General features: G+C 36.6%; 1 protein-coding gene across 1 annotated transcript; it reads right to left on the bottom strand.

The window, feature by feature from the left end:
• Positions 1–7,734: 7,734 nt before the first annotated feature.
• On the bottom strand, positions 7,735–8,740 carry LOC137735730 (auxin-responsive protein SAUR32-like). The gene has a single exon (XM_068475172.1). It carries the CDS (start codon positions 8,499–8,501, stop codon positions 8,130–8,132), a length of 372 nt encoding a protein of 123 aa, XP_068331273.1. The 5' UTR covers positions 8,502–8,740; the 3' UTR covers positions 7,735–8,129.
• Positions 8,741–12,014: the final 3,274 nt, after the last annotated feature.

Here is a 12,014-nt window from a genome sequence, read left to right as displayed (position 1 = left end):
CCTACCCATAGGCTTTGGCCCATATTTTTGGGCCCCAAGCTTAATTGTTTATTTTTTTAAACAATTTAGGTTTTATAATTTTTTACCCACACTTTGAATTTGGCCCGAAAATAAAATAATTAATTCAATTATAATTATAGGCTTGAAGTTCTATTTGCATATTTTCTTGTTGCGTATTTCTGTATATATATTTGTGTTTGCCTGCAGGAACATTTGAACTTGATGTTCATAATTATTTCGAAACCTAAAGTTTCTAGAAAGATACCTTGTTTGAAAACCTGAAGTTTTCCTTAAAAACATCACCCATGAATACCCAAAGTTTTTCATGCGAATTTAAACCAATACATGTCTATTAGAACTTAAATGTTCTACTCCTATGTGGATGTATTGATTTTTTCTCCATTACACTAACCACATCTTGTCCATCTATTTTGTGATAGGAACATGTTAAAACTCAACTTTACCGTTTTGGAGGTCTATGGAAGGAACTACCTCAAGTGAGTCTAAGATGTGAAGCTCCACCTCACTACAAAGAATTTACGTCCTTCCATTTAAGATGAGATGGACAACCCGGTTGGCGAAGCTGGGAAAGCCACTACTATGATCTTCATTCGAAGACATATTCATGACGTACTGCAAACTAAGTACCTTGCTGATGAGGATCCACAAACACTATAGGTCACTTTGGCTGATTGCTGTGATTACCAAAAGGACATCTTCTTGCCTGAAGCAAGATATGACTGGCAGCATTTGTGCTTCCAAGACTTTAAGTTTGTGAATGAATATAATTATGAAGTTTGTCAAATCCGATCACTTCTTAAGTCCTGCAGCAATAATATAGAGCTTAGAAGTACACTAAGTTTTTGGATTTGGTCTCTGTTTTACTTCTTGTTGAAAAGCAGAATCAACTGTTGATGAAAAATCATTAAGCTCGACCTACTGAGGCAACTGCTATGCCTGAAACACACTATAGCACAAACCAATGCCAAAAAAGGCGTGGTAGGGGTGGCCAGAAGCCACCCCAACAAGGTCAACAGAGCCAAGACCCATCTAAGGGAGGAAACGAAGCCCAGAAGTGCCTTAACCTCACTTCCAAGGCCCCAAACTTCAAGAATAAGGGCAAAGCACCCGAAACCATGGATGAGGATATGTGCTATCGTTGTGGTTCAAAGAACTATTGGTCCCATGTTTGTCGAGCTCCCCAAAAGGTTGTAGCTGAATATCATTCTCGTCGTAAGAAGTTTAAATCAAACTTTGTGCAAGTGGATGAATCGGAGAGTATCAAGATGGAGGTTTTTGACTTTCAAGAGGCTGTTACCCCTATGGAAGATTAGAATCTTAGACATAAACTATTTTTCTAGTTGAAATTTAGACAATGGGGCTGAATTCCACCTAGTGGCCGAACCCCCTTGTGTTTTTGGTTAATTTTGAACAATTTTCCTTTATGTTTGGATTATTTGTTGATGATTTGTTTTTTGGATATTAAGTTTTTATTAATTACCATCCTTGAATACTTAAAATTATTTTGAATGGATATTTTTTTTAGAACTTTTATGCATGTGATCGATTCAAATTAATTTTTATTCTAGGTATGACTAGTGGGAAAGTTAGTTGTCTGGCAGATAGTGCAACCACACATACCATTTTGCATGAACGCATCTATTTCACGAACTTCATACCTAAGAATGCACCTCTGACAACCCTCTCAGGCCCATCCAACCTGATCGAAGGATACGGTAAGACACGTATAATGTTGTCAAATGGTACAATTTTGACCATTGATGAGGCATTTTATTCTCCGCGTTTCGGAAGAACGTTGTTGAGTTTCAAGGACATTAGAGATAATAATTACCACGATGAAACCTATGTAGAAAACAGAGTTAAATTTCTGTGCATAACTTTCTACGAATATGGCCAGAAGCGTATTCTAGAGAAGATGAAGCGTATCTTGATTGGTCTGTATACTACGACCATACGCCTCATAGAAAGCCACTATGTGGTCGGCCCTACCTCTGGGACTGCACATGAAATTACACTTTGGCATGATCGTTTGGGACATCCTTGACAAACAACGATGTGCATTATCCTCAAATCAACACACGAGCATCCACTAACTCGAAGTTTGGGTTCGATTCAAGGAATCGCATGTCAAACTTGTTCCATGGGAAAGCTTATTATTAAGCCTTCTTATGATAAGATTCGTTCGAATTCTCCTATTTTTCTACAAAGGATTCAGGGGGACATTTGAAGATCGATTCACCATCCTTGCGGACCATTTAGATATTTTATGGTTTTGGTTAATGCTTCCACACGTTGGTTATACATGTGCTTGTTGTCCATAAGGAACACTGCATTCTCCAAACTGTTGGCTCAGGTTATCAATCTCAGGGCTCACCATCCTAATTATCCGATCAAATCTATTTGATTAGATAATGATAAAGAATTCACATCTAAAACTTTTGATGAATATTGCATGTCGGTTGGGGTTGAAGTTGAACATCCAGTACCCTATGTTCACACCCATAACGACTTGGCACATGCATTCATTAAGCTTTTACAAATGATTGCTTGATCGTTGGTCATACGTACCAAGCTCCTGATCGTTGCTTGGGGCTATGAAATATTGCATGCAACCATGTTGGTCCGCCTGAGGTCTATTGCTACCCAACCATATAGCGCCCTTCAGTTGGTTACCAGATACGAACCCGACATATCGTATTTGCGTGTCTTTGGTTGTGCTATGTGTTGATTTCACCGCATTTACGTACAAAAATAAGGCCTCAACTAAGGATGGGAATCTATGTTGGATATGATTCTCCTTCAATTATTCGTTACTTAGAACCTTTGATAGGCGACCTGTTTACCGCTTGTTTAGAGGATTGTCACTTCTATGAGACAATCTTCTCGTTGTTAAGGGGAGATAACAACGTTAAAATTCCTGAAGAACGACGTGAATTATTATGGGCGACTCTCACTTTATCTCATTTAGATCCCCGTACCGCTCAGTTTGAAACTAAAGTACATCACATATTAGATCTCCAGAGCATAGCTCAAAGCATGCCAGATGCTTTCACCGATCTAGCGCGAGTGACAAGATCACATATTCTAGCTGTGAATATGTCTGCAAAGATGAATGTACCAAATGTACGACGGACTTCCCTCCTAGAGGCCCGGTATGCCAACTTTGGTGATCCACGTACATTAGTGGCTAACCAATCCTCTGCCCCTACACATAAGCATGGCAGACCTATTGGTTCAAAAGATTCACACTCCCGGAAGAGGAAACCCATGACACAGGCACCTAAAAAGCTTACTGTGAATCCGATTGTCGCTTACTTATTCTATCCAACTCATGAGGAAATTCTAGATTACGGAAGCGTCCTTGAAGAGACGAATCCACCTCCCAAAAATCGTGGAGATTTTGGTCTATTATGCTAGCTTAGATGATGTGTGGTGTAGAAATGAGTTGACCGTCGACGATGCATTAGCATATACAGTAGCTACTGAGATTATGTTGAGCGATGACATTGAACCCCATTCCGTTGATGAATGTCGACGTAAAACCGATTGGTTAAACTGGAAACAAGCAATCCATGTTGAACTCTATTCGTTTGCGAAACATAAGGTGTTTGGACCTGTAACTCCTACTTCTCCACATGTGAAGCCCCTTGGCTACAAGTGGGTTTTCGTTCGAAAGTGTAATGAAAAGAAAGAAATTGTGAGTTATAAAGTTCGTTTTGTTATGCAAGGTTTCTCACAACGCCTCGGGATTATCTATGACAAAACTTATTCACCCGTTATGGATGTGATTACTTTTCACTACCTTATCAATTTGGTAGTTTCTGAAAAACTGAGTATGTAGCTGACGGACGTAGTAACTGTGTATCTCTATGGGAATATTGATACGGAAATTTATATAAAAGTTCTTGAAGGACTTACATTGACTGGATCAAATATTTCCAAACCCCGGAACACACTCTCAATTCGGCTAAGGCGTTAACTCTATGGTTTGAAGTAATCCTGAAGAGTGTGATACAACCGTCTGAGTGAGTATTTAACTAGTCAGGGATATGTGAATAACGAACTATGCCCTTGTGTGTTCATTAAGAAGTCACATTCCAGTTTTATGATAGTTGCAGTATATGTCAATGACATGAATCTCATCGGAACTCCTAAAGAGTTCGTGAGAATTATCGCGCACCCAAAGTCAGAATTTGAGATGAATGATCCAGGAAAGACTTGATATTGTCTCGGTCTCGAGATAGAGCACTGTTCAGATGGAATCTTAGTACATCAAACGAACTACACCTAGAAGGTGTTGCGCCGCTTTAATAAGGATAAAGCAAAGCCTTCGAGTACTCCTATGGTCATTCAATCGCTAGATGTAAAACGAGATCCTTTCCATTTGGAGCCTGAAGTTCTTTATCTAAGTGCGATAAACGCTTTATTGTACTTAGCTCAATGCACTAGACCCGACATCTCCTTTGTTGTTAGCCTTTTGGCAAGATACAATAATGCACCAACATGCAGACACTGGACTGGTGTTAAAGACATTTGTTTGCTACCTTATGGGTACTACGGATTTGGGCTTATTCTATCCCTACGGATCCTCGAGTGATGCCGCACCCCTTTATCTCGAGTCGATTCTCGCCTTTTTGGTTATGTCGATGAAGGATACTTATCTGATCCACACAGAGCTCATTCTCAAACGAGTTATGTCTTTACAGTTGCAGACACTGCAATCTCTTAGAGGTCAACTAAACAAACTTTAGTTGCCACTTCGTCTAACTATGCTGAAATTCTTGCCTTACATGAAGCAACTCGGGAATGCTTTTGGCTGAGAGCAGTTGTCTATATTCGAAGCTTTTGCGATCTTTACCTCGACGTTGATGTCCCGATGACGATCTATGAAGACAACGAAGCATGCATCAAGCAACTCAAGAAGGGTTACATCAAAGGAGACAACACTAAGCACATTGCGCTGAAATTCTTTTTCTCACATCAACAACAAGAGCATTAGAAGATTGAAGTCACACAAATCTGTTCACAAGACAATCTGGCTGACCTTTTCACCAAATCACTACCGAATGCGACGTTTTAGAAGCTTGTTCAAGGAATTGGTATTGGTAAACTTTATGAGTTGTAACATTTCTAGTTCTTTTTGGAATTGTGTCAAATTTAGGAGAAGTATTCTGAAGTATACTTGTTTGATCTTAATGTACTATTTTTTCCTACGATTAAGAGCATTTTTTCCACTAGGATTTTGCTACCTAACTAGGTTTTGACGAGACACCCACGTTGGGTTGATCATATCTCTAATGACGTCTCGTAGACGCTTCATTTAACTTTGTATTTCTCTTGCATTTTTCCTTAGATTATAGGTTTTGTCCCTACTTGGGTTTTTACCACAGCCATATGATTTTTTTAGTGAGACTTAGTCCTTTATGCAAGTTCCAACCTTATTGAGAATAGTTTGTTCCTCGAATCAATGCTGACGAGTCGACTTCCTCAACCTCTACATGATGCCGAATTTACTTGAGTATTTACACACTCAAGGGGGAGTGTTATAAACTTCTAGTTTAAGTGTGACTGTGTAAATCCTAGATTAGATTTGATTCTACTTATTCCTTCCTATATGGACTTGTATTCCTTGGAGGAGAAGGATTTATTTCCTCTCTCTCTTATTACTATAAAAAAAGGCACTGTGTGGGGGGAATAACACATCCTCTACACATTGCTCTACACAACCCTACAAACACATCTCTCTCCAATCTCTCTCTATTTTCCTTCTCTGTGCTAACGGCGCCCTTCCCTGTCAGATAAACTAGGCTACAACAAAAGATAAAAATAATAATAAAAATAAGATTATAAATCCACACCCAATAATTAAACCTAACCATCACCATTACGTATCATTCTCCTACATTCTATAATGACAAAAATCATAAGATGCTGTCGTAGAAAAAAATGAACTTTTTTTACGGATGGATAGTAATTTTGAACCATCGACAATCTATACTAAGGCAATTGCCCCTTCTCTTATACTTGGCTGAGATGGAAACACATGGAGTGGATGGAAAAGGGAAGGATTTTCTCTTCCTTTTCTATATAGAGTAAGAGTGGAGGGGGTGTGGTGTGCATGCAAACCCATCATATTCAACCCCTTAAAAATTGGACAAGTTTGAATAAACAAATAAAAATTGTAAACATGGGACCATAAATTTGTATGCAGCACATATGATGCATGTGAGCCTAATTTCAAAAACATCTTAAACAACTTAAGTCTTTAAATTCTACCCAGGATATGTCAAATAAGAATATGTGTTGTGCTGCAATCATATTAGAAACTAATGAGAAAATTCACCAATAGTATCAAGTCTTGACAAATACGAAACTGAGTTGAGAGAACAACACTATAGAGGGGGATGGAGATTCCATCAAAAGCAACTGTTGGAAGGAGAGAACGTCAGAGGAGAAGAGCATGCTTTGATTTTTTTGGTTTTTTTTTTTTATGGGTGTAAAGATAAATTTACATATTAAATTGGGTTTGTGAGGGTAGTTTAGATAGTAAATTTGGGTTTCAAGAGCTATTGATAGTTCAATTAAAAATAAAATGGGTATAAAGAGTAAGGTGGATGTAAAAAGAGGTTAAATGGGTGTAAATAAAATTACCCATTGGGAAATTTCCGATGTTGGGACATTTTCCATTGTTTAATTATTAGGAAAACTAATATAAATAACTTGAAAGCTTTGAGTTTTAATCAAAATGACAAAAAGGTGTTGTAAGTGAATAGTACTAGGAGTGACTTTGTAGAGTAAAAATGTCTTTTTCGTTAAAAGTGAACAATACCGGAAATGTTTTTGTTAAAACTCCCTTAATTATTATGATAACCATTTCACAATGAATGGTTTAATATAAAAATTATGCCACTTAGTACTATGGTCTAATGGTATTCATCTTCACTTGTAAGTGAGAGGTTTTAGGTTCGATTTTGGCCAAAAGCGAATTTGAACCACATTATTTCTAGCCTATTATGAAACTAAGCCCACTCTCCCTCTAATACTATTTATTCAAAAAAAATTACATTTCTTAACCACCAATTGTTAAAGAAAGAGGTGCTTACTAGTAAAGTACTCTTCCTCAACTAAAAAATGGTGAAAAGATGAAATCAACCATGTCAATAAAATTAAAAAAAATAACTAAAATAAAAGTTATGGGCAATATAGTAAATTAAACATAAAATAAAGGTTATGGGCAATATAGTTGTCCCAATTTTTTCTTCCATGTTTTTCTCACAAATAAAATAATCTTTTAGTGATGAAATAGTTATCCAAGAATAGTGACTAAAGGTATGAACAACCTCTTCAGTGATGAAAAATTGTTTGAAGGTTGTTATCAAAAAGCTTTAGCGACCATTTTATATTTTCTCTTTTTAAATTTTATTTTCAAAATTTTAATAAGTTTTATATAAATTAATGCTATATCTAGAATAATATTGTCGAAATTCGAGAAAAAAAAAAGAATCATATCGTTGACAGGACTTCTATTGATATATATTTTATAAGACAATTAACATGAATGGTCATTTCTTGACATTTGGTTATCAATATTGCATTGTCGTTATTAAAAATAATCATTGTTGTACCGTCGTTATATGATCAATATTTCATTGTTATTAAATATGATCATTTATACAACTAAATCAGTAGTCATAACTGCTAATTGCCCTATTTTGTATGCAAATATTGTCTCTCAACAATACACCATTGACCTAGTAATTTTAATCGCTTAAAGGAACTGCTTTGACCCTACCAGCGTTTGGCCTCGTCTTTTCTCTCCCTCTCAATGTTGTATCATTGATACTCTCCTGATCACAAAAATTTTGAAATACTCATCAACAATAAAGAGAAGAAAAAGGAAAGTAAAAAGATAAAGAAAAGCATTTTGATTTCTCTTTATCATTATTAAGATTCCTAACACTAACAAAATGACTGCAATTGCAAGCCACATTCTTTTTTCATCATCATCACGTCATATTTGCCATCACTTTCCAACTAAAACGGAGACAAACACAAAAACTCGAAATTTACAGAGAAGTGGGATTCAAACCACAATATTGGATTAACGATCAAACCCTAAAGCACCCGACATGGAGGTGGTGGTGCTGGTGGTGGTGATGGTGGTGGAGGGAGTTCTCCCTATCAATCATGCCTTGAACGGACCTGAACTCCTCCACATGGCAAGGGATGGTGATGGTGCCCTTCTGATCAAACCCATACTCTTCCTCCGCTTCCTTCAAGAGCCGTATGAAGAGTGGGTGATTGAAGTAAATCACAGGCACCACAAACCTCTGTTGCTCTTCTCCCTGGCCCACCTTGATTGCCAAACACCCTTTTGGAACATCTCTAATCACTTGTTTCTTCCCACCGTGATGATGGTGGTGGTGAAGATGCGGCAGGTGCAGATGGAAATTTCTCAGACTTCTCTCTCCGCTACCCATATCTGAAAAATATTAATAGAAAAACCAACAAACAAAGGCGAGAAGATGAAGACCAAGACAAACCCTAGGGCTGTTGATCTTCTCCCCTATAGAAAATCTTACAAGAAAATGAAGGAAAACGGCCAAGGATCTGAGGCTGCGATGGCTTGCTTGAATAGGGTTAGAGAAGAGTAACTCAGAGACCTTGGTACGTTGGTCATCTTTGATAAACTACACTCCTATGACGTAAAACGGATACAAACCAGAGAATGAATTTGATATATACATAATATAATATATATATATATATATATATATATAGAGAGAGAGAGAGAGAGAGAGAGAGAGAGAGAGACCAAATATAATCTGGGCTTTCATTAGGTATGTAACTAGGGTTTCGTAAGTGGGCTCCTTTAACCCAAGTCTTAGTTAACGATGATATCATCCTCATCTTTTGAAACCACTCAGATAATAAAGTGGGGTGCTGGAACGAATGAGACTTGGGTTTCTAGTCCTTCACACACAGGGAACTTGGATTGTTTGACCATGCGGTATATGGAACATAATTGTGTTATTTTTTGTTTTGAGAAATGACATAATAATTTACAATATTAAATTTATCTAAATATAAGGAGGGGAGAGGATTGAACTCGAAATGCATGAGAATGAAAAGTAATGCACTATCCATAAGTTGATTCAATTGGGAAACGATTTTGAGGTGAAATAATAGCTATTTTATTTTATTTTATTTATTATTATTGTTTTTTTTTTTTTGTTAAAAGGGGGCAACTAGTGGCAAGTCACGGTTATCCACCTCTTTCGGGGGGAGGGGGGTCGGAAAGATTCACAGAGGCATTTCAACCTTTTCTTGACCACAAGTCTGGCTTTCACACTAACAACGGGTTTTGAACCCAAGACCTCCAGTTTTCAATTTGAAGGAAGCCTCGCAATTCACCTTTTACCATTGAGCCACCAGCTCATGGTTAAATAATAGCAATTTTATTAGAAAATTAAAAGAAAAGTAGAAACTGTAATGATGGTAATATTAAGGGCCTTCAAATTAAAATCAATAAGGTAACCTTGGTCAATTTAAACAACCAACGTATTGGCAGATTTCTGGAAGTGATAATAACGATAGAAACAAAGGAACGCAACAAATCTTGTAATCATCAGCCGACCAAATTCAATGAAGAAGAAACACCACACAAGTTGTCCAAGACTTGGGTCGGTTGTAATCACCACTCAAAAAACAAAAGAAATTTTCAACCTTGACAATTGAAAATTCAATCACTTCTTACAAAACCACCAACTGAACTAGCAACTAAAATGTAGAAAAGAAGTGAGAGAGATTTCAAATCTAAACTTGGCTTAGACAAATATTAACTATCACCACAAAGGGATCATTATTCACCACACTAGACGTGAAAGGAAAGAGGTGAGAGTATTGGAGGAAGGAGATCGGTGCTTCCCCTTTTTCCTGATGTGACGATTTTTGCTCTAAGCTCTCTTTCCTTATGACGAAGATTTATTCAACATATTTTGTTCGTACTCTGAATCCTATTTATTCAGCAGCTATTGCTCACAAGATTTACAATTTATTGTACAACCTTTAAGAACCTCCTTTAACAAATCATAAATTGTCTATCACTAAATCAAATACTTTTTGGCACGAAGAGTACATGATTATATGTGAGATATTAAGTGAGACGATAAAGTACTACATTATATATGCAGGTATTGGGAAACTGTTCTCTTATTTTTTATTTTTTTTTTGTAGAAATTAGATAGGGTAGGAACAAGGTTCTAAAAAACGTTTAGCGCAAGTCAGGCAGCAGGTTGGGGCCTAGTGCCTAGGCGGCTAGGCGGATTAGGCGGATTTAAGTGAATCTATTATATTTTGTTTAAATAAGTGTCTGTTTATAGTTAATATATATATATATATATATATATATATATAGATATATAGATATATAATTTCATCATAAACTACAAAATATAATGACTTATTTATTATGAAGTATTGGAATATAATGAAAACATGGGGAATAAGCATATAATGTGTGTTCATTTAAGTATTCAACAAGTCTTACAATTTACTAAAAAAAAAAAAAAGATGCAAAATGAAAGTTATCTGTTTTCTGTCTAAGTGAGTCTCAACCTAGGTGGGTTTGGACGGGCTAGACGGGTGACTAGGCGGTCTAGGTGGACACCTCAATAGGTCTAGGCGCCCTTTCTTAATTTTCAAACGCCTAGGCATTAATCAGGGCAATAACCAGCCGCCTAGCGCTTAGGCGGGGCCTAGGCGGGAATTTTTAGAACAATGGGAAGGAATGACTTGTATAGGGAGGTAAGACACGTAGATTATGAGTGGAAGAAGGCAAGACACGTGGGTGGAGTTGGAGTCTTGAAGCACCTAAGCAAGAAACCGACAGTGAGGTGTCGTCTACAAGATGGCAAATTCTGGGGACATCCAATGGCAGCTCTCGAACATGTCCATGTTGACATACATTTGTTAAAAGACACAAGGCACAAGACACACAACATAAACCCACCCTTTCCCTCATATGAAATGTATACTTCCAACAATTTGGAGGGGTCGAATCAAATCGGTTACAGAATGACAAAATGGTCCTTCTCTCCTTTCGGCTCAAAATACCATTCCAGTAGGCAGTAGGTCCCAACATTTCTTTGGTTTAGAATTAGATGTATTTATGTGTTGCTGGATTTCACTATCAATCGATGGACAAAGTGTGGAGTGTGTGCTGTATAGCGCACAAATATGGCCCTCAACTTTTATTATTTTTTTGCTCTTGTGTAATACAAATTCTCAGAAGTATCCTTCCAATTAATTGAAGAGATCTTATTTTGGGACCAGGAGGTATTATACGGAATATATGTTTTCTTTTTAGAAGAAAAAACCATGTGGTTTGACTTGTGCAAAAATGGTGCTTTGCACACCAAAAGACCTACCCTTAGTGTGTTCCAATAAAAAAGTCTAGTTGCAAAGGAATTTCCAAAGATGAGTGCAGGTTATAAAAATTTGTATATATTTATTGTATTATTCATATGAAAAGAAAACATGTTTTAATCCTATTTTCAATTTTCTTTTTCATATTCTTGTTCAAGGCGTTTGATAGGATTTTTACCATATGCGAAAGTATGGTTAAATTATATTGAAATACTTGCAAGGGAACGCGATAATTATAGGATAGATAGTTGAAGTAAGATCGTTTTCTATAGGAATTCATACGAATAGCTTGTATTTCAAACAAATTCTTAATTAATATTCAATACAAAATATAGAACGTTAAGATCATGAATTAAAATATTGAAAAAAGAAATTAAAATTAAATTAGGTAAATTAGCAAGAATAGAAATCACACAAAGTAAAAATAACACACAATTTAGAAAATCAAGGGTAAAAGGCATTACGGTTAAGCCATCACCATTAACAAATCTATATAGTTCTACAAAATTATTTATGAGTTAACACATACAAACTTTGAAGGTTGAGTATTCCTAATGCATATTCTG

Source organism: Pyrus communis, chromosome 5, assembly GCF_963583255.1.
Source record: "Pyrus communis chromosome 5, drPyrComm1.1, whole genome shotgun sequence".
In the NCBI taxonomy this organism is placed as follows: Eukaryota; Viridiplantae; Streptophyta; class Magnoliopsida; order Rosales; family Rosaceae; genus Pyrus; species Pyrus communis.
The sequence above is the reverse complement of the archived record's forward strand: the minus strand, read 5'-3'. Positions and strand labels throughout refer to the sequence as shown.

Excerpts from the sequence above, each read along its gene's own strand:
- LOC137735730 (XM_068475172.1), bottom strand. The coding sequence starts at position 8,501 with ATGGGTAGCGGAGAGAGAAGTCTGAGAAATTTCCATCTGCACCTGCCG.